Source organism: Vanrija albida, assembly GCF_041260175.1.
Source record: "Vanrija albida strain AlHP1 chromosome Unknown contig_1, whole genome shotgun sequence".
Lineage (NCBI taxonomy): Eukaryota > Fungi > Basidiomycota > Tremellomycetes > Trichosporonales > Trichosporonaceae > Vanrija > Vanrija albida.
The window spans coordinates 29,664-52,149 of NW_027191420.1; the positions used below are offsets into that span (position 1 = coordinate 29,664).

Consider the following 22,486-nt stretch of genomic DNA (forward strand, 5'->3'; position numbering starts at 1 on the left):
ACAAATCCACCCTCAGCACCTGGGGGGCCCGCCCAAGTCGAGCAACCCCGACCTGTCCGTGCCTCTTCTCAAGGACTTGGTGGAGCAGGTATGGGGACAAGTCATGAACCCCGTGGATCTGAATGATCACCTTGCCAACCGCACCGAATTCATGACCTACAACGACTGGCTTGCAGCGCTGGGGGAGAGGACAGATATTGAAGGGCGCTGGCTCTCGACACGGCGTCTCGTCCTGTGCCGTGCCTGTGACCGAGAGGTTTGTCATTCGTCGGTAGCATGCTAACACCTAAGATTCCTGAGCCAGAGGGGCTGCGCGACCGGTGTCCGTTGTGCCACAGGGACCCTTGGATCGGGTTCCCCAAGCGTTGGCCGCCCTTTCATATCTGAGGTGACGGGCATTCAGTCTCATCAGCCAGGGGGGCAAAACGACAGCGCTATAGTAAGATGAATGATTATGACTGTCAGCGTAGCGCTAGCCACCGGGGTGTTCGTCTGACTCGAGCATGGGGCATTGGTGCCTCAACAGGACCATCTCTCATAACTGGAACTCTGCTTCATTGCCATTGTTCTTAACTCATCTCCTCCGCTCGATCACACACAACCCTGCTCCTTGGAGATCAGTACGTTGGGGTCCTTGCGCTCAAGGTAGCCCTGGCTGATGAGCGTCATGATGTTCCCCACGTCGCCGGTGTAGAACTGAGCGCCGAGCCCCGGCTGGCCGAACCACGGCGCGATCGGGCCGCCGTTGACCGTGAGGGGCTTGAGCACTGCGTAAACGTGGTAGTTGAACGGGAAGTCTGGCGCCGCCGGGTTGGTGTCGAGGTTGGTCGGCGGGAGGGCGCGCTGCGAGTACGGCGCGGCGGCGGCCGACACGAATGAACCTGGGGGTTAGGTGTGTCAAACACCATCACTCACCAAACTCCGAGCCGAAGCGGTCGACAAGCGTACCTGGCTGGTAGGTCAGCTGACGATCGCGACTCAACCCACCTGGAGCACCATGCTGCCATTGATAGGCTTGCGGTTCGTGTCGAGCTGGAAGCCGTTGTGGGGCGGGTAGACAAAGTTACCCGTTGCGTCGGTCCACTTGGAGAGGAAGTCGGCGGGCGACGTCGCGTCACCAAAGCTTCTGTAAGCCGTGCTCTACAATGACTGACTCACCGGTCATACGTCGTCATGAAGCCCGAGAGCGGCAGCTTCTTGGGAAGCACGATCGGGCCCAAGCGCCTGTCATGGCAGATGAAGCGTGTCGCGTTCACGCCGCCGTCGATCGTGCCGGCGCAGTTGCAGGTCGGGCCGTTGCCGCCGCCGTTGCCACCATTGCCGCCGTTGCCCCCGTTACCTCCGTTGCCGCCTCCCGAACTGTTGCCGCCCGCGCCGCCGTCGCCGCCGTTGCCGCCCGAGCCCGAGCCCGAGCCACTGCCGCCGTCACCGCCATTGCCGCCGTTGCCGCCGTCGCCACGAGGGGCGAGCGGACTGGCCGAAGCTCCAACGGCGAGCCAGAGGAGAGCTGTGGTGAGATAGGTCGCGACAAGCATGCTTAGTGAGTGGAGTGTGAGCGTGGAAGTGCGCTGTCGGCCTAGCGCGCGGCCTGGCTTTTATACACTGGCGAACGTGGGACGAGAGCGCTCTACTCAGACGCTCGCACTGACCCAGATCCCGAACCAACATCCATGCCAAGTCGCGTTGCGGAGGCATGTCTGTCACCGCGGAATTCTGTTAGCCAAACCTTGTCCGTGGCCGAGCGCTGGGGCCGCGCTGGGCCTGCTCCCGAAGCTGCGTTCGACTCTCACCCGGGGAACGGGCTGTGTCATGTGCTAGTCAGGGAGTGGAGCGTCAGTTGGGAGCGAGAAGAGCGTCGGTGCTTCTCGGCGCGTCGGGTGTTCCGTTCGCACCAGAGTTTAGGCTTCATCATGGGAGGAGTATGGATCAAGTGACTCGACGCGTTTCAAACCTAAACCGACTCCCGTGTTTACACAACTCAATTTCATGCTTATGACGTGTCAGGTAATTCTCATTTCGGCCTTCGTCACTCACCTCCTGTCTGCCTCCTTGGTTTGGGTCCATTCTGCGGTTCGTGTATCACTTGGGTTGACAGACAGCCTCGCTGCCCAGGAACTTCGCTGTCGGACGTCGTTTCAATCATCTTCCCAGTCGGTCCCACAATGTGGGCACTCACTGGTCGAGTTCGTAACTGAACTGTGTGTTGTCAGCTAGCCACACGCCGCGGGCTCCGCAGGTGCGACTCACACTCGTACAGCAGTCCGGGCATATGAGGTCGTCGGAATCGAAGGAAAGCTCCCAGTCGGGCTCGCGGTTCTCCCACATCCCCTCAATCTCCTTCGTGTCGCCGAGTGAGTCGAGCCAGGCGGGCAGAGTGAGGAAGGTGGTGTGGGTTTCGGCATGCGTACGCTTGGGTCCCGCGGGGAAGTCTTGGTGGATGAGATTCACCACGGTTGCCCGCAGAAGGTCGGTTGCGGAACCAGTCGAGCCTTCGCCGAACTGGACAGGACTAGCGGCTTCCGTGCCGACAATCGTGACAGAGCCCTTGCGGTCGAGGACCTTGAGTATGTGCGTGAGGATGTCGCCTATGAATGGCGGGTACGACTCATGACAGCGCGGGCCATCAGCCAACATCCTCTCAGGATGGAGAATGAGGACCCAGTCACGGATGAACTTCGTGCTCTTGAAGCCGACCGTTGCGCTGAGCACACTGCTCTCGCGCTCGTACCACTCAACGTGGAGACAGTATCGCTTGAGATGAGTTGGAAGCCAAATGATGGTCTTGTTCCGAGGACGACCGCGGTATCGGTTTGGAACATTACGCGGATCGAAGAAGTCGACACCCGTCGTTGCGCTGGGGACCTGGTTCGTGCCACGCTGAGCGACGAATTTCCCCTTGCGACGTATGGTGCAGACGGAGGTGAGTCGCTCCAGGCCGTAGTCGGAGACCTTGCCATTCGGCTTGTACCAGACATCGAGAATTTGAACGGCCTCTGGGTAAAATTGAAGCGACGCATACGGGGGCATAGGCGGGGCCCTGGACGTCGACCCAGGCGTGAGACGGATTCCGTCCTTTGCAGTTGTGGAGCGGGGCGGGCCAGCGGTTGGAACGACATGGTTGAGGAGGATGCGGTCGACCCGGGCACGGAAGCTGCTCGAGGTGAGGCGCCATTTGAGAAGTGCAGAGATATTGCACCCCCCAATGACGAGGTCGATGATGTTGGGGAACGAAGTGTGGTCGAGATGGACGTCGGTGGACATGGTTGTGTGGTTACGGGATGGAGAGAGGAGAAGGCGCGGTGTGGGCGAGGGGCGAAATGATGCGTGCGCCGAGGTGACGGTGGACGGCGGCTGGCGTGCAGTGGACAAGTCGATCGACTCCCTGGAGAGTCGTACAGGAAGGAGATGGAGTGAGGGATAGAGAGGTGGGGTAAATGCGAGAGTGGGAGTGAAAGAGAGAAGGCAGATTGTCGTGGAGAGTTGGATGATGTGACACAGTTGACTGGATCGGCCAAAGAAAAGCAACCACGTCAATGCCCTCATCTCTCAATCATTCTCCTCCCACATCGTCGTCACCACTCTCCTCGACAGCACCTCGCAGCATCTCGACCCTTCTCCTCGACACCGTTGTCCATGTCAGTGTTCGCCCCACCATGTTGAATCGTCCATGCCGCCCCGTTGCTCCGCTCGCTGACGCCCTCATAGTCGCCACTGACCGCTGTCTTCCCTCGAACCCGCCTTGCCTCCCCCTCCCCCTGGCACACACAATGTCCACGACCGCTGCCATCGACCACACCTCGTTCCCCTATCTCATCGACATGATAGTCACGTACGCCGACATCCCGGCCCTCGTTGCGCTCCGCGCGGCGTCGAGCGCGTTCCGTCAGCGTGTCGACGACGTGCTCCTCAAGCACGTTGTGATCACCAACCGCAAGCCCGGCGGGCCCTCTGGGTCCGGGACGCCGAGCTACACGTTCAAGACCCCACTTGGGTCCCTGTTCGGAGTCGACGATCACCCACTTCCGCTTGCCCCGCGGTCGGTCCAAGTTGCCGACATCAGATACTACCCGGGCCGCGGTGAGTGCATGTCGCCTGCCCTCGGCAGCTACAAGTCCGTCAACACCATCCGTCGCTCTGGTTCCATGGTGTCTCAACGTGGTACCAACTACTTCCATGGCGCCACCACCGTTGTCGACTTCTTCAACATGACCCAGGAGACGTACGTTCGCAAGTCGAAGACGGGCAAGTCGATCATTTATCTCCCGCACGCCACCCAGCGCTATGTTCTTCACCTCAAGTGGCGTGAGGACGCGCCTCACGGGCTCTACAACGACATCGACTTCAAGAGCATAGGCTGCATCAAGGAATGGGTCATCGTCTTCCATCCCCACCCCAGCTGTCACATCCAGTCGTTCGTTGCCGCCCCTCCCTCAATCCGTGCCATCCTGCACGAGATTGCCAAGATCGTCACCATCACCAGGGCCAGCGTCCTCATGGTTGGGGCGGAGGCCATCCATCCATGTCAACTTGGAGGAGCCAGGCATGGTGAGGGTGAGGAAGACTCCATCGACCTCCTCCACGAGCGCTTCGACTTGTGCCTCGGAGCCAAGCTTTTCAACTCGCCGAACAAGCTCAGCTACAGCCCCAAGTTTTAGACGTTCTCGGAGTGGTCGGCTTCTCTTGGCGACAAGAAGGACGTGGAGGGCATCTGGCCCATTGACGACGTGGGTTATGTGTGTCCTGCGTGCAAGGTTGTGAGTAGTGGTCAGAGTGGTTGGTTACATGCCGCTGACCTTGCCAGCGCGTCACAGCGGGGTGTTCCTGCCTGTGGTCGTGCGGTTATTAGTGAATATGTCCACCGACTCACCAGATACTCGAGGTGGTCCTCCCACGCCATACACACGGGGTGACATGAATGTGGTCAAGTCAGCACGCGAGGAGAGGCGTGTTGACGCTGGCGCGCTCGACTCCTGGTATCGGCGAGGCGGGAGGCTGCAGATTGAACGACGAGTTGTGGTGACGTCAGTGGAGGAGGCCGGCCGACACCGACAGATAAACATCCAACTACCCCGGGACCGGTCAGCAGCGTCCTTCCACCGCATGCGTCAGTCCATCTCGGCCAGCAAGGGGACTGGCACCAGCCCTTGTGGTTTGTAGCTGGACTTCGCCGCGCACCCACGGTGCAAGTGAATCCCGAGGTCACCGACCGCGTGAGTCCCGACGCCACTTCGCACCCTCGCCCCACCGGCACCCAACCACACAAAAGGGAACACCTCTGCCCTCACCACCTCCTCGCACACTCCGCTGTCAGGTCCGACTGGGAATCGAACCCAGATTACAAGAATCAGAATCTTGTGTACTAACCGTTATACGATCAGACCCGTGTCGGATGGCCGGGCAGGAGGCTGATGAGCGGGTGGGGTGGGGGTGGAGGTTGGCCGGTTTCGTCGACCCAGGAGCCGCGGTGCACGACACGACGGGCTCCACCTCACGAGGGTGCTCTGCACAGGAACCGGCGCACTGTGCGTACCCCCAGAGGATGTGGTGCTCGGGAGAAGTACACATGCCGCGGGTTCGGACGCGTCAAAAGAGGCTCGACGCGTCGCGCTCGGCCTCCACCGACTTGGTTGACTGTCTTCATTACAGCATTGCGACGACTACCAAACTCTATCGTGGCGCGCGAGGTATGCATCGACTGCGGCGTGGATGATTTTGCATGTCGCGCGCAGGGCGGTGAGGGCGGCCGTGGTGCAGTGCGTCGCGATCCTCCCGATGAGGGCTGAGTCGAGGTCTGCGAGCGGCATTGCAACAACGGTGGCGACTGGGTGCCTGGGGGAAAAAGCTCGACTGGCGACACCCGCGGCTCCTTACATGCCTTTTTGGGGGTCACCGGGGCTCCGCGCTCGCCCACGTTGACAGTACCTGCCTGCATCCATGCATACCCTACACCAACAGCTCGTCCAGCCCCTCCTCGCGCACGGCATCCTGCACAGCAGCCAGCACGCGCGCGTGTGCCCCCTCGAGGGCCGCCACGAACCCAAAGTTGCTCGACATTGTCCGCCCAGCAAAGATGTCGATGTCTTTGCCGTGCACGTCCGTGATCTTGCCGCCGGCCTCCTCGAACAGGAGCATCGCGCCCGCGTGGTCCCAGATCTTGCCGTAGCGCGTCCTTTTGCGGTACACCCAGAAGGTCGCGTCGGCGGCCCCGAGGCCTAGCACGGCCCAGCGGAGGACCCACGCTAGCAGGTCGTTGCCGGGGTACGCGATGCCGAGGCGCGCCGAGATCTTGGCGTTGAGGCCCGGAACGGCAGAGTCGGTGCCCTCGACACAGGTGACTGCTGTGAGCGGCGTGCTGGCGTCCGCTGTCCTCCTCGGCAGCCGGCGCGCCGGTGCGCTGGCCGGACCCTCGAGAGGCCGGATGAACGTGCCGCCTCCACGCGTCGCGAACATAATGCTTCCCGTGTTACTTGTAGTGTCGTTGTTGATCGGGGCCACCGCGTCCGGCGAGAGCAGCGGGATGCCGACGGCGCTGAGAGTCTGCTCCGGCCCAGTCATGAGACACACGTTGACGGCGTAGTTCTCGCCCCGGATGAACGCCTTGGTCCCGTCGATGGGGTCGAAGATCCAGTATCGCCCCTGGCTCGGCTCGCCATGCCCGGCCCAGTCGAGCAGGCTGCACAGCTTGTCTTTTGACGCGGGGATGCGCGCGTCGCCGTCGAGCTCGAGGTCGGACAGCAGCGCCCAAACCGCGTCCAGGAGGGAGGGGGACGCGCGCAGCTGCTCAGCCGACTCCTCGCCAACGAACAGGTCGTTCGGGAACGACTTGTGGATCGTCATCGTGAGCAGCGCCTGGATGGCCAGGTCGGCGACCGTGACGGGCGAGTGGTCGTCCTTCTCGACCACGCCCTTGCTGCTCGAGGCGAGGACGCGGCTGCTGATCTTGGCGGCGTGTTGGATGGCGCTGATGGCCACTGCCAGCTCGCGCGCGTAGGGGCCGTCCATTGTGCTGGGGTGGACTGAGAGAGAGTGAGTGAGTAAGAGAGGACGGTGCGATGCGAGTTGGAACAGCACTCGAGGTGCGAGGTATGCGAAGTACGGAGGTGGAGGCGGGATTCGCAACACGTGACCAACACGTGGAATCCACGAGGCAGGCATGCACGGCAGCTGCCAGCAAGCAGCTGCCAGCATGCAGCCATGCCAGCCAGCCGGCCAGCTGGCTCGACTTGCCGGCTCATCTCGACATTGAGGCAGCGTCAGTCGGTGGACTGGCGGTCTGCACGACGACAGGGACGGCGTCCAGCACAAGATCATCATGCCTAGGCAGCAGTCTACTTAACACACTCATACCATAAGATCAAAGTCCAATCGAATGCCGGTCACTCCATAGTCCGTTCTCCATCTCCCGGTTCAATCCGTGCCATAGGCGCACTCGCTGCTGCAACCGTCAGCTGTAGCCCACACGCGTATGTACCCACCGGAACAGCAGCCTCATCGTTTCCGTCTCCTGGTCGGCCACGTGCTCACTGCCCACGGCGAGGCCCTCGTACTGCCTGCGAAAGCCGAGCTCATCCCACCACTCGTGGACCGTGAGCCACCGCGTGCGCTTGTCGGCCTCCTCAGCTTGCCCCGGTGTCAGGCGGTGATTTTCGGACCACTGGAGCCGACGCGCCTTCACTTCGTCCACTACAGCAGACCTGACCTTCGCCTTGCGCTCCGGCCGGCCCAGGAGGAGCGGTGAGATACGATCCGCCCCGACGATGGTAACCGTCCCACCCTTGATCGCAATCTGCGCGGTAGCCAGCAGGAGCGAGTGGAGCACATGGGGGAAGGTGTCGTACGGCTCTTCCGGCCCCTCGTCCGGCTTAAATATCGGCCAGAGTACTAGGACAAACTCGCGCATGCCAGAGGCCGGTATGCGTATCCGCCGAAGATCCTGCAAGTGGGTGGATGGGCGCCACCGCGAGCGCGGCTCTGCGATCTGTTCGAACGCGACGTGAAGGACATACCGGCGCGTCGAATCAGGCAGGACGATGGTGTTGAGGCTGTCACGCGACCCACAATCCTTCTGCAGGTGGAGAAAGTCGACAACGTTGACCAGCTTGCTGCTCCAGCCAGACGGGGGAAAGTTGCCCATGATGCCGGGGCCGGAGCGCTGCAAGGTGTTTACAGTACCAATGGAGTTGATGGCTTCCACAATCCCTGTGGGCGAGGCGGTGACGGCAAACTGCACGACCTTGACGAGCGTGCGCGGTAGGGACGCGGGCAGGGTCTGCACGCAGTACTCTGGCCGCCTGGCCTTGTCCGACCACTTTGCGTGCGCCGGCGTGACGGCGTACGGTGGTGAGCAGCGATGACGGCAGCGCCAGCGGTGGTCCAGCAGCTGGACATGGTATCCGTCGATCTCGGCGTCAACGCGGTCGCGAAAGTCGCGCGATACGAGCCGCAGCGGGAGGAGATCGGCGACGGGGGTGTGCGCAAGCACTAGGTCGACGATGTGGGGAAAGGCCGAGGCGTCGAGGGTGACTCCGGCCTCTGGCATGGGTGCAGGGAGTGTTGTCGCCGCGTCAGTCAGTGGGTTAGTGGTCGAAAGAGAGTTGTGCGGATGTCGGTGTTTTAAGTGTCAACAGCCCACTTGGTGGCAAGGGATGCCGTGTCAAATGCCCCACCCTGCTGGGCCAATGCCAGCTCAAATGGGAAATCATGCTTGCAGTCTTGCCCAGTCTTGCCCATCGTCTTGCCGAGCGCGTACACATGCAGCGAATCAACATGTACGCTGTTATCTTGACGGCTGCATGTATGGGGCGGATCATGTCCGTCGAGCGCTCAAGAGAGCTGCCCGCGGTGCAAAACCCGAGTGGGGTGCCCGTAGTTCCACCCGAGACCAAGGCAGAGTGGCTCCTCGTCCATCACCGACGCCACCCAACTCGGCGGCACCAACCTCTCGCCAAGCAGGATGTAAGTCTCTGATTTCCCATATGGCCTCGAGCCCAAGATGACCTGCCGCTTGGAACAGCGGCTGGGGCCGACCTCGTCTCACCAGAGCGCCGGAGTGAACCTGCTGGAGCCTTGCTGGAGCCTCGTTGGCAAACTGGGCTTTGGGAAGCCAACTCCGCACACATGGGGTACTTGATACTGTGATCATCCGGACGTGAGAGTCAGCAAACAGGAGCGGCGAGACCCGGTCCAGGTCAGCGGGGACACAGAGGCCAGCGCGTGCGCGGTGGTGTGTCGGCTTCCCCAGGTGCCAAAGACAACCACCCCGCCTCGGGTCCCCCACCACGTTCCGGGGCTTGACGAAGCTCGCCCAGACATCGGCGCACACGATGCGCTCTGACTTGCATCTGCCTCGAGTGCAGTGTTGAGTTGACGGGGCATGGCAGGCAGCTGTCAACATCGTCCTCGATCTCGCCTGACGTCAGTCACCCCGGAGACATCCGCCGGCCATGTTTGCCACCCAAACTTGACAACCATCCCCGTCCTCTCCTCTCCTCTTCATTTCTCTCCTCCTCCCATCAGCAATGCGCACCATAGACGACAACACTCGCCACCACCTTGCCATGCAGTCGTGCACATGGTGTGGTCCAAAGTCGTTGCGCACATGGCATGCGTTTGACGTCAGCGGTGGCGTCAGGCACCCCGCGGGACGCGGCTAACCACTCTCGCTGCTAACTCGACTCGGTCCCGACTCGACCACACGACTCGACTTCAACTCGCAACTCGCTTCATCCAGCCGTACAACAGACTCTGCTCAGGCCGAGCTCACCCATCGCCACTCACCATGACATCAGCCTACCCCCACCTCGTGCTCCGGCGCCGCCTCGTCGGCGACGACGACGAGGTCGAGTACAGCTTCAGCACACCCGCCGACGCCGACACGCTGCTACCGCTGTCCACCGCCTCCGCCGACGTGCTCGACATCACAGGTGACAGACTGCCGCACTCACTCAACCTCGCCGTTGGGACCCTCCGGCGCAGCGGCGACGCGTGCACCCTCCCCCCGCCAGTCGCGGCCGAGACTACCGTCGACTTCCTCACCCTCGGCCCTGGGGCGCGCACAGCTGCAGTCGACATCCCGCCCACAGGGAGCCGATACGTCCTCCACATCCGCCCGGTTGGCCCATCGCGCTTCACGACCCAGCTGAGGTTCCTCAACGCTGAGACGACGGTCCGCGACTGCGTGCTGGTGTTCCACTTTGATGAGCCGACGCTGCTAGGAAGACAGTCCCACCCGCTCGGCCCCCGCATCCGCCCCATTATAGACAGCACGCTACTCAAGCTCGCACGACTGTTTGGCAAGACCGGCAGCGTGACACTCGTCGGCGTGGAGGCGAACCCACACGAACGGCTTATGCCGCGCCCAGACTTTGATCGCTTCGTTGCGAGCTACGCCAAGACGGCCAAGGCGGACGTCGACATGCGCTACTTGTCTATGGAGGAGTGGCGCACCGGCCTCGAAACACGGGTGGATATCGAAGGATTCTGGCCCGGCATCGACTCGGGCTCCTCTACCCCGAATGCCCTGCTCGCCCCGCCCGCCCACTGCATCCTCCGTGCTGATTTCTCTGGCCCGAGCACCAAGGTCAACCTGTACCCGCTCGTCGAGCCGGACGGTGTTGCGACGGCCCAGCCGCTGCAGTTTCTCCCCGACCAGGTCGAGGTGGTCGACATCTGGCGCGAGCTACCGAACATCCCTAAATCCAAGCTCGAGGCCTTCACGTCCCTGCGCGTCCTCCGCCGGCGGGACAGCAGCGCATGGTACCCGGCCCCACAGCCGTTCCAGCACGTGCACACGATCATCGACTTTGCCGAAGTCTACCTCGGGCGCACCAAGCCGCCATTGCTGTGGCTCACGCCCAACGTGCGGCGGTACGTGCTCACCCTGGCCGCGCCGGACGGCAAGATCGCGCCGACGCTCACCCCTGCGCTGTCGGAGGCCATCTTCGCGCCGCTGGCCGACACGCCGACGCTACGCGAGGTGGTCGTCGTGCTCTCGCCCTGGCGGCGAAAATTGAAGGCATCGCTGCGCGCGAACACCGCGTTCCGCGGGGTGGTCGGCGCGATTGCCGGCCACCTTGGCGAGTGGCTCTCGGGGGGTGGCCCCAGCGAGGTAGAGGGTTCGGGCAAGGGTCGTTCGCTCACGGTCGTTGGCGTCGCGGCAGCCGACTGGAAGGACGGAGACGCCGAGGACCAGTACGGCGAGTACTACCCCACCCAGTTGTGGCGCGTACTGCGAGAGTCGTGGGCCAAGGCAGGGCTGTCGGATGACGAGGCCGATGCCGCCGCCAAGGTAACGCGCTTCATCTCGCAGCCTGCGTGGATCGAGGAGATTGGGGAGAGGGTCAAGCTGGAAGTGTTGTAGCCGAGCTGTGTTCTTCTAGCACTATGCAGCACTGTAGGCGTCTGGAAGGGAGCATGCCGCGTTGTACGTGCTGCATGCGGCGTCCGCGCGCCTTCTGTCAGCCTGCGCATTAAGGTTCACGACCGCCGATGACGACCACCAAAACCCGCCGGAGTTCTCCGACGCGACTTGTCCACCGCCAACTCCATGACCACCATCGACCACACAGCCTACCCGGCCATCATCGATGCCATCCTCGCGCACACCGACGTGCGCGGGCTCATGGCGCTCCGCACGACTTCCAAAGCGTTCAAGCAGCGTGTCGACGCTCAGCTCTTCCCACGCGCCGTCTTCCACGCCCGCGGCAGCAGCGGCGGGTACGTGCTCACCGACCCGGCCGGCGCGCCGCTCCCCTTCGCGCCGTCGGGCGTGCGGGTGCTCGACTTGCCAGGCGAACTCGCCGACGGGCCCGTGGGTTACTGGAGCTCTTTCTCCTCTCTCGAGGCCCTCCGCCGCGCCGGCGGAACCGTCACTGACCGACGGAGCGCGGCCTTCGCCCCCGCAACCGTGGTCGACTGGTACGACGTGCCCCCCGGCCCTGGGGTGCGCGGGCAGTACATCTACCTCCCGCCCACGACGCAGCGATACGTGCTGCACATCTCGTGGCGTGGCGCGCGGCCCGAGGCGATTCCGCGGGTCAAGGGCGCCGACGGCCTGCGAGAAGTTGTCATCGTGCGCCCTGAACGAGCGCCGCCTCAGCTCGTCGCCCAGCTCTCGCACCAGTTCCTTCCCCTGATGTACGATGGCGGGGAGCTGACTATCGTCGGGCAAGACGTGAGCATCTACGAGCTCGACGAGTCACCCGAGGGAATGAGGGAGTGGCTTGCAGCCCAGCTACGCACGCAGCTCATGCGCAAGAGCACTGCCCAGCCCCGCAAGGTCGACGCCGCGATGGCCCGGTTCCGCTGGCTGTCGCTGGCCGAGTGGCTCGCCGAGCTCGGCGATACGGCCAAGATGGAATCGACGTGGCCAGAACCAGGGTGACGGCGGCAACGACCGTGACGACCACGACGCCGCGCTTCCGCTGCTTGCACGCCGATGAGTGGACTGCCGTTTGGCGACACGGTCGAGATCGAAGGGACGTGGGGACAGCATCCACGCGATGAACGCCTCCACCTACTCTACCACGATACCTCATCCCACTGTTGTTCCCCGTGCCAACATCAGTTCTGCCACCCTGAGGGCTACGTGGAGCGGGTCCGGGCCAGTGGGACAGACTGTGCGTCGACACCCAGCTGTTCCAGAACGCAGTCGCGTACGTTGTTGTCCTTCGTCGGAAGCCGACTAGCCCGCGACGCGTTGGTGATATCCGGATGGGCGCTCAACTGCCCGGAGCATGCGGTGTCCTTGCTGCCCATCGAATGGACCTGTGTATTGCTCTTGGACTTATGGTGCTCAGTGAAAGACACTCGCACTCGCTGCATGCGGCTGCCGGATGTGAGACAAGAGACAATGCTGACCGAGGTTGACGCAGCCGGCGGTTGCACCTGGTTCGACACCGCATAAATGTTCTTGACATCGTTGTCTACCTCCCTCTATCCCTGGTCTCTTCGATACTCTCTCTTTCAACCAACGCTACAGTACCCCTGCTCGTTTCACGGCATTGCACCCACAACCGCTGCCTTCTGGTCACCGTCCGCACCCCACGAGCATCCCGCCGCCGCCATCATGTCAGACGCGTCCGACTCCCGCACCTTCGATATTGCAGACCAACCCCCTCCGAAGAAGCAAAAGAAGTCCGAGTATGAGTGGTACGACAGGGCGTATGCCAAGGCCTCAAAGTATTGGGACGACCCGCCGGAGGACGACCCAACATCTGTCATCGCTGCAACCCTCGAGGACAAGTTCCTGCATGCCGCTCGCCCCTTTGCGTGCACCGGCACCATCGACATGGTCGGTGCTCTCGAGAAGGTCAAGGTCTACTACACTGGTCCAGATGGCGAGGCGAGGTGGGTGTCGGCCAATCCGGGGATGTCGAACGTGCAGATTCTGATCCTCTGCCACCAGTGTCAACCTCCCTCTTAACACCGCCGACGCCGACGCACTCCATGCAGCCGGGCAGCTTTCCATGTTCGGTCGCGACGGGGGCAATGTTTATGACGAGTCGTACCGTCTTGCCCGTGAGCACCGCCCTCCGCAAGTCGCCATCTCGGCCGACCCCGTTCTCGTCGGCGACATCCTCCCGTTTGTCCGACAGCACCTCGGCATCGACCGCCCTCTCCGTGCTGTGCTCTACAAGGTCAACACCTACTCCGCCGGTGGATTTTTCGGCGCCCATCGGGACACCCCCAAGGGCACAGACCACATCGGCACCATCACTGTTTGCCTTCCGAGCGAGTTTGAGGGCGGTGAGCTCGTCGTCCGACACGGCGGCAAGGAGGTCAAGTCCGAGTGGTCATCGCAAGTCCGTCCGACTGCGGACAAGCCTGCCCGACTGGGATGGATGTTCCTCTACTCCGACTGCGATCATGAGGTCCTGCCCGTTACCTCGGGCACGCGCGTCACTCTGGCGTACGACGTCTTCGCCTCGCAAGGCATGGAGGGCGAGCAAGTCAAGTACAGCGACGCGGCCGAGCTCACCGATGCCCTCCGAGCTGCGTACCAAAACCTCGACTTCCTACCCGATGGCGGCCACATTGCCTTCGCGATGCAACACTCCTATCCTCACACCAGGTGTGACGAGTTGGCGGACGAAGCCCTTGTCAAGGAGTTCAAGGGTGGGGACATGGTGTGGTTGCGTGCGGTCCAGGACGCCCAACTCGATTGGAGATTGCTTGGCGTGTACAGCGACAGCATGGAGGACGACCCCAAGTCATATGAGACCGATGCCGAGCCCTACCGCTTCAAGGGCCGCGACCTGCCAGCCCAGGAGGGTTTCATGTACCTGCAAGACGCGCTGTTCGGATCTGACTACTGTCCTAACCCGAAATGGTTCTTCGACAACAAGGACGTGGCCTGGATCACTCTCCCCATCTGCTGGGGTGGCAGGAACTCGTACATGTCGTATGGAAACGAGTGGTGCGCTGAAGCGACCTACGTCAACGTCGCCCTTGTCGCCAAGATCCCTACGGCTGAAGAGCGTGAGGCGGCCCTCAACGGCGGCGTGGTAGTTGAGAAGGCGACCCCCGAGCCAAAGCAAGACAATGACGAGGAGCAGCAAGAATGATTGTGTATTCGCTCCCCGCACGGATGATGCATCACTTGGAAGTAAAAGACAGCGCGATGTCGGTTGTGTCTTGCTTTGGGTCCAGCTACGACGGCGATGCCTAGGCGTTTAGTGGGTGGGGAAGAGTGCCGTGCGCCGATACCCCCGATTCGCACGCCCAAGGATCAACACGAGCCCCCACACTCAGGCCCTGGGTGTAGCTACGCCCAAGGCCAAGCATACCATAACATGCATAGCCGGAGTAGTACCCTGCTTTGCTAATGATCATCCCCAGAGCGATCATAGTCGGCGACAATGACACCGCCACCAGCTCACCCCTCCACATCCCTCAGCAACCCTCAACTAAGCTCCGGGCACCGCTGCTTATCATCGCAAGCCACAGCAAGATCCGCCCGCCTCCCCGTGCGGGGCCACCACCAAACCCGCGAACAGCGGCAGTGCGCACCCCTTTGTATCAGCGCATCGGCCGCCACCGACGTAGGTCTATATTTGTCGCTGCGCCGTGCTCCTTCTGCTTCTGCTTCTTCATCTTCGCCTTCGAGAACACAATGGCCCTCGGGTTCGACTACACAGCCTACCCCCACCTCATGGACGCGGTACTCGCGTCCGCGCCAGTCCCCGCGCTCCTGGTGCTCCGCGGCACGTCGAGGTCGTTTCGGTCGCGTGTCGATGCGCGGCTCTTCGGCCATGTCCGGGTCGAGGCCGCCGGTGGCAAGGCGCCCTCCCTCCGCGACGCGTGTAGTGGCCACCCACTCCCGTCCAAGCCGGAATTGGTGTGTGCTGCCGACGTTGGCTCGGGGAGGCCTGGGGATACCGACCCCCTTTCGCCTCTTGTCCGATTGGACACCCTCCGCCGCTCCGGAGACGCAATGTACGCCGCCCCCTCGGGCTCAGGTACACGCCACATCCCCACAGTGGTCGACTACATTGACCTTCATCCACCCCCATGGGTCACCCTGGCCGACGATGACGGCGACGGCGATGGCGATGACGATGACGAGGTGTACGGCGATGTCCTCGGCAGGCGGTTCAGCCTCGACCTCGGCAACGCCGAGCGCTGGACAGTGTGCTACCCGTTCAGCGTGAACAGCTACACCCTCCACATCCGCCTCGACACTGCATCCACCATGCCCAAGCTCTGGCGCTACTTCTTCGACGGCATGGCCGCGCTCTCCGCTGCAGGCTCTCTCAAGGCCCTCACGCTCGTCGTCCACGCGCCGGCCGAGGCGACGGCCGCGCTGCTCAGCATGACCCTGGTCCTCGCGATCTTTGCCGCCCAGCAGGCGGTGACCTCCATGAACAGTGGGAGCGTGACCTTTGTCGGCGTGGACAGCCTGGGACGCGCGGCCGCCAGGCTCGGGGGAGACAGGGCCGAGGTCGATGAGTGGCTGCGCCAGGTGCGCGTTTTCGGACAAGTGTGGGCACCGCATCTGGACACGCGGTGGGTCTCGATGGAGACGTGGAGAGGCGAACTTGCAGGGCGGGCTGGGCTCGAGGGGGAGTAGGTGGGCAGGAAGTGCGCCTGATGACTTGATCTCGGCGCTGGTGGCCGACCACGTGGGCGGCCAAGGGAAATCAGGCGCGTCATTGCAGCCGCAATCGCCGGAGCTTCTTGACGTCTGTTATCTGCCGTCGCGTTGGTCTCTGGCCCTCTCTGTTCGTTCAGTGTGACTCACGTCACTCATCGCCTACCATTCCCAGTTCATCTAGTAAGCATCGACAATAAAGCCATCTATGAGGGCCACCTCGGCACAAGCCCCGACCTCACGCACTGACGCGACCGGCCATCAGATTTTTCCGCATCGATCTCTCTGTCACTTTCCACCCAGCCCACCATGACTGTTCTCGACCACACGGCGTATCCCAGCATCATCGACCTCATTATAGAGGTCGCGCCGCTCGCGTCGCTCTACGCCCTGCGCACAACCTCCAAAACCATCCGCGACCGAGTCCACCGGCATGTCTTAGCCCATGTCGAGCTCGACTATCTCGAGGGAGCAACACAGTACACTGGCGGCGAGCTCTGCCTGATTACAGCCGGGACAGCCTTTACCCCGACTCCCACTCACCGGCTCACGTTCCTCCCCGCCCTCGTACGCACCGCCGACCAGACCGAAGAGACTCCGTACCCGCGGCTCAAGATCAACCCGTACGCCGCGTTCACTCATCTGCGCACACTCCGCCGGCTCGGCAGCGCCGTCTGGGCGGACGACGCGAGCCTCTTCGCCCAGGTGCACACCCTCGTCGACTTTATCGACATGGCAAGCTACCGCCGTGAGGCCATCGACCACGATAACCCGTACGCCCACTACGAGGGTTCGGAGAGCGACGCCGAGCGAGAGGACTTCGAGCCGAACCCCTACCCGCTCATCCGGCCCGGGCCGCTCGACTACCCGCCTCTATTACGCCGGTACGTGCTGCATGTGCACCACGACATGGGGGTGTGGACGCTCCCGCCGGCCTTCCACCAGATCTTCTACAACCTCTTCGTGAGACGGACGCGGATGCGGCAGGCACCAGTGCAGGAGGTGATCCTCGTTCTCCATCGTTCTGGGGCCCATCCAGTGGCGGGGAGGCGGCTTGCAGATGCGCTCGAGGCGGCCGTCGATACGGGCCTGCGCTATTGCGCGCCGGCCGCGACGTTCACCCTCGTCGGCTTCAACGACTCCGCCGCGACGTCCAGCGGCGTGCGTGCTCGGCCGACGACACGGTGCCTCTCCATCGAAGAGTGGTTGGGCGGCTTGGGTGACAGGCGACGGATCGAGGGCGAGTGGGTCGGGCGTGTGGCGTAGTGAGAGGGCTCGCGGCACTGGGTGGGCGGAGCCAGTTCATAAGTAGGAGGCCCCCCACTGCCTGACATGTACTGCTCAGCCACAGAGCAGCAGACACGCGCACACACGCTAGCCGTCTCCATGCACGTCGAGGCATTGGTTTCCGTGTGATATCTCGAGGCGCGAGTGCAGCGTGCCTGCTCTCGGCCACTCGGTAGCATGCGAAAGCCCGAGAACAACCAGTGGCCAGCCAGTGGTCACAGCACAGTGGCCACCAAGCTTGACGTCATTCGACGCATCAATGTCTCTCCTCTCACTTCAATCGCATCCATCCGCCATGTGTACGATAGACCACACGGCATACCCGTACATCACAGACCTGATATTTGCGGCAAGCGATGTTGATGCGCTCTACGCTCTCCGAGGGGCCTCGCGCGCGTTCCGGGACAGGGCCGAGTCCCTCATTGTCAAGCAGATCGAGGTGCGGTACGTCCGAGGCGACTTTGATCTCGTGTCTCGCGCGGGAGTGCCATGCCCCGCCCCGGAGCGCATTGTCACTCCCTCCTTCAAGTATGAACTGAACAAGACCCTCGACCTCACCACCTTCGTCTCTGACAACGAGGATTTTCCCGACTTTCTCGACCTCTTCCCGGAGCTCCTGAAGCCGCGCCTCCTCCGGCGCGTCGGAGACGCTGTCGTGTCCCCCGGCGGCAAGCTCTTCAGCGGCGCCAAGATCGTCGTCGATTTCATCGACTTTCATCCATACCCCATCGTCAATATCGATATCGTAAGTGATCGTCGTCGTCCCTTTTGCTAGCGGCCAGGATGAAGACGACTATGGCTCTGACGAGTTCGACTGGGGCCTCAGAGAGTTCGATATCGAAGACATACCAGCGGGTGAACCTCGTGTTCTCCCCAAAGATCTGCGTGTCGGGCGACTACCGCGAGCGGTCACAAACTACATCGCCCACTTCTGGATCGACGAGCTGTCCATATCGCTGCCGCGCCGCACCTTCCTCACTCTGTACGACAACGAAGGGCCCGGGGAGGCCTCGGTCGTCGTGCTTGTGCTCCATCCTCCCTCGGCGCCTGGCAAGACCGCTCTCGCCGTCAATGCCGCAGTCGAAGTTTGCGTGTCTCTCAAGCAGAGCTCCATCACAATTGTTGGAATCGACGACATCGACGACGGGGACTGGAGAGCAACGTTCCTCCAGTGGGTCGCCGATGATCTCGGCGTCGAATCGAAGGTGTTCACCGACACCCGGTTCTTGAGCATGCGCGAGTGGAAGGAAGAGGTCGCGGCTGACCCTCTGTTCGCCGAAGCACCAGCGTTGGTCACCGAGTGGGTCGGTCGTGAGAGTGTCGGTGCTCGGGATGTCGACGACGGGGCGCTGCGCTACACGGGCGAGGATGACGGGGGAGGGGACGACGACGATGTCAGTGAGAGCGGTTCTGGTAGTCCTTGAGAGTCGGATCATATCGATGGATGAGTGCTTGGCGACAGACGTGTAGTGATCCCAAACATTTGACGTCTGCCAGCACGATGCAATCATCCCCCGCCTTGCCTGCTCATCAGCCCCCCCCATCCACCATGATATCTCAGCAACACAGCGTACTCGGATCCCATCGACCGCACCGTGGCCAAGAGCGGCATCGACGCGCCGGTCACCCACCGCGGCGCGTTGCCTGCGTTCCGAGGCCGGGCCGACGCGCTCCTCCTGCACCACGTCGAGATCGCGCCGTGGTCGGGTGGCTGGACGAGCTGGGCGAGCGGCGGGAGATCGAGGGGACGTGGGTTGGGTGAGCAGCCCAGTACGCATGCATCGCGCAGTACTCGCCGGATGTCCCGCACACCGACCGGGCTGCAGTGGCATGCATCACGAGTACTAATCGCCGCGCATCACAAATGCCTCACCACCCCGCGGCATTCCGACGCGACAACAACAACGGCCAATGACGTGACCGGCGCGTCCTCACTTCGTCATCCGCCGCCGCAAGTACTCACCACAACGCCTATGTACTTCAACGCAGCCCCAATGCACCATGCATCTGCTCCACCCCACCCCCCATGATAGACCACACAGCATACCCCAGCATCGTGGACGACGTCCTCGCTTACACCGGCGTGCCCGCGCTGCTCGCCTTCCGCGCCACCTCTCGCGCATACAAGGCACAGATCGACCGGCAGCTGTGGTCACACGCCGTGCTCGTGACGCGCGCGACGCGGAGCGGGGCGTCGCGTCTCGCCCTGCTCTCCGCCGCTCTCCCCGACGAACCGATACCCTACCTCCCCCATCTGGTCCACACGCTCGACATTGCCACCAGCGTCGAGCCCACCCCGGCCCAGAAGGAGGCCTTCACCGCCCTCCGCGTCGTGCGGCGCTTCGGATCAGGCATGCACCTCGCCACGCAGCTCCCCTCCTCCTGGCGCGCCCACACGGCCGTGGACCTGCTCACGCCGGACGAGGCCGACGGCGGCGCGGCCGGCGTCCTCTGCGCCCCGGGCGAGTGTGAGCGCTACGTCGCGCACGTCGCGCCCACGAGCGACGGGCGGCGCGCCGAGATCCGCGCGAGGTCGCAACGGCAGGGCGCGCGCGACTACGTGCTTGTCTTTTGGCCGGGCCACCCGCCGCAGCACGCCCCGGTGAGGATCGTCACCGAGTTTGGCCTGCATACCCAGCGCAACGGGAGCCTCACGATCGTCGGGGTCGAGGACGCCCTGCCCGAGGGGTTTGACCTCGCGCGGCTGAAGGAGCTCGTGAGGCAGTTCTGCACGGTCACGTTGCGGTTCAGCGAGGATGCAGCGGATGTACAGGACAAGGCGACGCGCTGGCTGTCCCGCGAGCAGTGGTGGGCCGAGCTCGGCGACCGCCGTGAGGTAGAGGGCGTGTGGCCCAAGGCAGTATGTTGACGTGATGCATGCTTGTTGTAGCAGTTGGACTCGCTACTCACGTCCGACCCACACCCCCTCGAGCTCGCACTTCTCCCCCAGCTCCTCGAGCCATGTGTCCATGCTGATGAACCTCAGGCTCAGGTCCTTCGAGGCGAAGGAAAGGACCCTTCCGCCCTGCGCTTTCAGCTGTATGTTTCGGATGAACGCGACTAAGGTGTGCAGCTGCGTGTGCGCATCCTTCCCGGGGAGAGGGAGCGCCGCAAGCTCGTCGAAGCCAACAATGGTGAACGACGGTGCAGGGTCCACAGCCATGAACACTGCGTCGAGAGCAAGGGCCAAGGCGGCGCTGAGGGTCGTGTAGACTGTTGCGATCGACGGCTGGGTCGGGAGGTGGACGACGACGACCATGTCGCTGAACGACGTGAAGGTGAAGTCGTTGGCCGGACGCGGCAACACGTCCGGCATGCCGAGGACGGGGCAAGGGTGGATGGGGCAACAGTGCGCGTCGGCACGCAGATGGAGCACGTAACGAAGCATCCCAGGGAAGGCGTAGTCGAGGGTTGGCACTCCGCAAGTGCCGGGACGCCAGTCGCGCAGGTCGTAGTAGTCGACGAGTGTCTTGACACGGGTCACGTCGCCGCACAGACCGAACCGGTCGCGGCCCAGGTCGGAGGTGGCGCCGGTGCCGACGCGGCGCAGCGTGTGGAGGTGCGTGAACTTGATCTCGAGGTCGATGCTGGAGCCCACCGAGGGGGGCGAGCGCACGTCGGCGGTGTGCACCTTCTCGGGGCAGAACGGGAGGCGGACGCCAGTGGACGCGGATACGAGGTTGACGCGCTGGTCGCTAAAGTCGAGGGCTACGTGCGGGAACAGGCGCGCGTCGGCGCGCTTCTTGAACGCAGAGCATGTCGCGCGCCAGGCGATCAGCGAAGATACGTCGCTCAAACCGAAAATCATGTCGATGATGTCTGGGAAGGCGGTATGGTCGAGTGCCGACATTGTGGTGGGATGAATGATGATGAAGTTGTAACATTGTTCAACTTGGGCAATTGTACTCGTCGCAATGGGCTGGGGGCGAGGGAAGCTGTGCGCCGTCAACGGCGGCCGTCCACACCCAGGATGTCCGATACACACCTCATCCCTGTCGCGGATTACCAGCGACCGACCCACTCGCCCTCAAGCTCGCGCTTTTCACCCAATTCCGCCAGCCACGCCTCCATGCCGATGAACCTCGTGCTGGGTTCGGGCTCCGTGTGGAAGATTGGCTCGTCGGCCGCCACCGCTGACTGCATGTTCCCGATGATCTCGAGCATGTCGTCGAAGCGCTCGCGCTCGTCATGGTCTTCGTCGCCCGGCGGCAACTGCAGCGCGGCCAGCTCGTCGAACCCGACGATGGTGAGAGACCGTGTGCCAGCCTCCAGGCGGTGGACGGCGTCGACGACGAGAGCGCCAGCAGCCACAAGAGTCGCGTGGACCGTCGTGATGGACGGAGCGGGCGGTACGTGGAGGACGATGATGACCTCACTGAACTCGGGGAATTGCTCGTCCGGGTGTCGACCACGCGGGAACAGCTCGTGCATGTGGCCAACGGGTCGCGAGCCGGCGTCGACACGTAGGTGCAGCACGTAGCGTTGCAGCCCGGAGAAAGGGTAGTACTCCAGGCTAGGCAGGGGCCCATCCATTACAGCACGTACCTCGTGCAAGTCGTAGTAGTCGACGAGCGTGGTCACCTGGGGCACGTCGAGATCGAGGTCGGAGGTGACGCCGGAGCCGACACGGCGCAGGGTACGGACGGAGGTGAAGGGCTGCAGCTGGGCGCCTGCGCCAGGTAGCGGAGACGCGTGCACATCTGCGCAGGAGACTTTTCCTGGGCAGAATGGTAATCGCGCGCCAGTGGAGGCCGAGACGAGGTGAATGTCGGGCACGTGGGTGAGGTCGATTGCGACGTGCGGGAGGAGGAGCGCGTCGACGCGGTCTCGGAACGCGCGAGATGCTGTCCGCAGCGCGACGAGGGAGCGCTCGTCGGCGAAAGCGATGACCGCGTCGACAATGTCGGGGTACGCCGTGTGGTCGAGCACTGGCATTGTCGGTGTGGGCAAGAGTAAAAGGTCAAGTTGAGATGCGATTCGACTTGCAACCGAGCTCGGGTCCGCCAAGTCGCGGCGCCCCGCCTCCACCACGCAAAGAGCGCGGCAACACCGCATCGGGTGCCTCTGGATGAGCTCCACAGCTCACCAGAGTGCTGCATGCACAGGCAA

At 63.0% G+C, this 22,486-nt stretch overlaps 14 protein-coding genes and 1 non-coding gene across 15 annotated transcripts; 8 read left to right on the forward strand and 7 right to left on the reverse strand.

The window, feature by feature from the left end:
- Window positions 1-591: 591 nt before the first annotated feature.
- Window positions 592-1,535, reverse strand: Q8F55_000015 (uncharacterized protein; the record flags this gene model as incomplete). Its single annotated transcript, XM_069348672.1, has 4 exons — window positions 592-881; window positions 916-952; window positions 988-1,123; window positions 1,159-1,535. 4 exons carry the CDS (start codon window positions 1,533-1,535, stop codon window positions 592-594), a joined length of 840 nt encoding a protein of 279 aa, XP_069212216.1.
- A 449-nt stretch (window positions 1,536-1,984) lies between these two features.
- Q8F55_000016 (uncharacterized protein) lies at window positions 1,985-3,261 on the reverse strand (the record flags this gene model as incomplete). The annotated part of the gene is made up of 4 exons (XM_069348673.1): window positions 1,985-1,989; window positions 2,035-2,048; window positions 2,177-2,196; window positions 2,248-3,261. 4 exons carry the CDS (start codon window positions 3,259-3,261, stop codon window positions 1,985-1,987), a joined length of 1,053 nt encoding a protein of 350 aa, XP_069212217.1.
- Window positions 3,262-3,767: 506 nt separating this feature from the next.
- Q8F55_000017 (uncharacterized protein) lies at window positions 3,768-4,655 on the forward strand (the record flags this gene model as incomplete). The annotated part of the gene is made up of 1 exon (XM_069348674.1): window positions 3,768-4,655. One exon carries the CDS (start codon window positions 3,768-3,770, stop codon window positions 4,653-4,655), a length of 888 nt encoding a protein of 295 aa, XP_069212218.1.
- Window positions 4,656-5,309: 654 nt separating this feature from the next.
- Window positions 5,310-5,381, reverse strand: Q8F55_000018. Its single transcript has one exon. It is a non-coding gene; the product is annotated as a tRNA-Gln (tRNA).
- Window positions 5,382-5,943: 562 nt separating this feature from the next.
- Q8F55_000019 (uncharacterized protein) lies at window positions 5,944-7,002 on the reverse strand (the record flags this gene model as incomplete). The annotated part of the gene is made up of 1 exon (XM_069348675.1): window positions 5,944-7,002. The coding sequence occupies one exon, from the start codon at window positions 7,000-7,002 to the stop codon at window positions 5,944-5,946; it is 1,059 nt and encodes a 352-aa protein (XP_069212219.1).
- Window positions 7,003-7,407: 405 nt separating this feature from the next.
- Q8F55_000020 (uncharacterized protein) lies at window positions 7,408-8,539 on the reverse strand (the record flags this gene model as incomplete). The annotated part of the gene is made up of 2 exons (XM_069348676.1): window positions 7,408-7,435; window positions 7,476-8,539. The coding sequence occupies 2 exons, from the start codon at window positions 8,537-8,539 to the stop codon at window positions 7,408-7,410; spliced, it is 1,092 nt and encodes a 363-aa protein (XP_069212220.1).
- A 1,239-nt stretch (window positions 8,540-9,778) lies between these two features.
- Q8F55_000021 (uncharacterized protein) lies at window positions 9,779-11,359 on the forward strand (the record flags this gene model as incomplete). Its single annotated transcript, XM_069348677.1, has 1 exon — window positions 9,779-11,359. One exon carries the CDS (start codon window positions 9,779-9,781, stop codon window positions 11,357-11,359), a length of 1,581 nt encoding a protein of 526 aa, XP_069212221.1.
- Window positions 11,360-11,545: 186 nt separating this feature from the next.
- Window positions 11,546-12,382, forward strand: Q8F55_000022 (uncharacterized protein; the record flags this gene model as incomplete). The annotated part of the gene is made up of 1 exon (XM_069348678.1): window positions 11,546-12,382. The coding sequence occupies one exon, from the start codon at window positions 11,546-11,548 to the stop codon at window positions 12,380-12,382; it is 837 nt and encodes a 278-aa protein (XP_069212222.1).
- A 684-nt stretch (window positions 12,383-13,066) lies between these two features.
- On the forward strand, window positions 13,067-14,564 carry Q8F55_000023 (uncharacterized protein; the record flags this gene model as incomplete). Its single annotated transcript, XM_069348679.1, has 2 exons — window positions 13,067-13,347; window positions 13,406-14,564. 2 exons carry the CDS (start codon window positions 13,067-13,069, stop codon window positions 14,562-14,564), a joined length of 1,440 nt encoding a protein of 479 aa, XP_069212223.1.
- A 548-nt stretch (window positions 14,565-15,112) lies between these two features.
- Q8F55_000024 (uncharacterized protein) lies at window positions 15,113-16,069 on the forward strand (the record flags this gene model as incomplete). Its single annotated transcript, XM_069348680.1, has 1 exon — window positions 15,113-16,069. One exon carries the CDS (start codon window positions 15,113-15,115, stop codon window positions 16,067-16,069), a length of 957 nt encoding a protein of 318 aa, XP_069212224.1.
- Window positions 16,070-16,399: 330 nt separating this feature from the next.
- Q8F55_000025 (uncharacterized protein) lies at window positions 16,400-17,356 on the forward strand (the record flags this gene model as incomplete). The annotated part of the gene is made up of 1 exon (XM_069348681.1): window positions 16,400-17,356. The coding sequence occupies one exon, from the start codon at window positions 16,400-16,402 to the stop codon at window positions 17,354-17,356; it is 957 nt and encodes a 318-aa protein (XP_069212225.1).
- A 316-nt stretch (window positions 17,357-17,672) lies between these two features.
- On the forward strand, window positions 17,673-18,801 carry Q8F55_000026 (uncharacterized protein; the record flags this gene model as incomplete). The annotated part of the gene is made up of 2 exons (XM_069348682.1): window positions 17,673-18,122; window positions 18,160-18,801. 2 exons carry the CDS (start codon window positions 17,673-17,675, stop codon window positions 18,799-18,801), a joined length of 1,092 nt encoding a protein of 363 aa, XP_069212226.1.
- A 602-nt stretch (window positions 18,802-19,403) lies between these two features.
- Window positions 19,404-20,246, forward strand: Q8F55_000027 (uncharacterized protein; the record flags this gene model as incomplete). Its single annotated transcript, XM_069348683.1, has 1 exon — window positions 19,404-20,246. The coding sequence occupies one exon, from the start codon at window positions 19,404-19,406 to the stop codon at window positions 20,244-20,246; it is 843 nt and encodes a 280-aa protein (XP_069212227.1).
- Window positions 20,247-20,279: 33 nt separating this feature from the next.
- Window positions 20,280-21,227, reverse strand: Q8F55_000028 (uncharacterized protein; the record flags this gene model as incomplete). The annotated part of the gene is made up of 1 exon (XM_069348684.1): window positions 20,280-21,227. One exon carries the CDS (start codon window positions 21,225-21,227, stop codon window positions 20,280-20,282), a length of 948 nt encoding a protein of 315 aa, XP_069212228.1.
- A 152-nt stretch (window positions 21,228-21,379) lies between these two features.
- On the reverse strand, window positions 21,380-22,312 carry Q8F55_000029 (uncharacterized protein; the record flags this gene model as incomplete). The annotated part of the gene is made up of 1 exon (XM_069348685.1): window positions 21,380-22,312. The coding sequence occupies one exon, from the start codon at window positions 22,310-22,312 to the stop codon at window positions 21,380-21,382; it is 933 nt and encodes a 310-aa protein (XP_069212229.1).
- Between the last annotated feature and the right edge of the window lie 174 nt (window positions 22,313-22,486).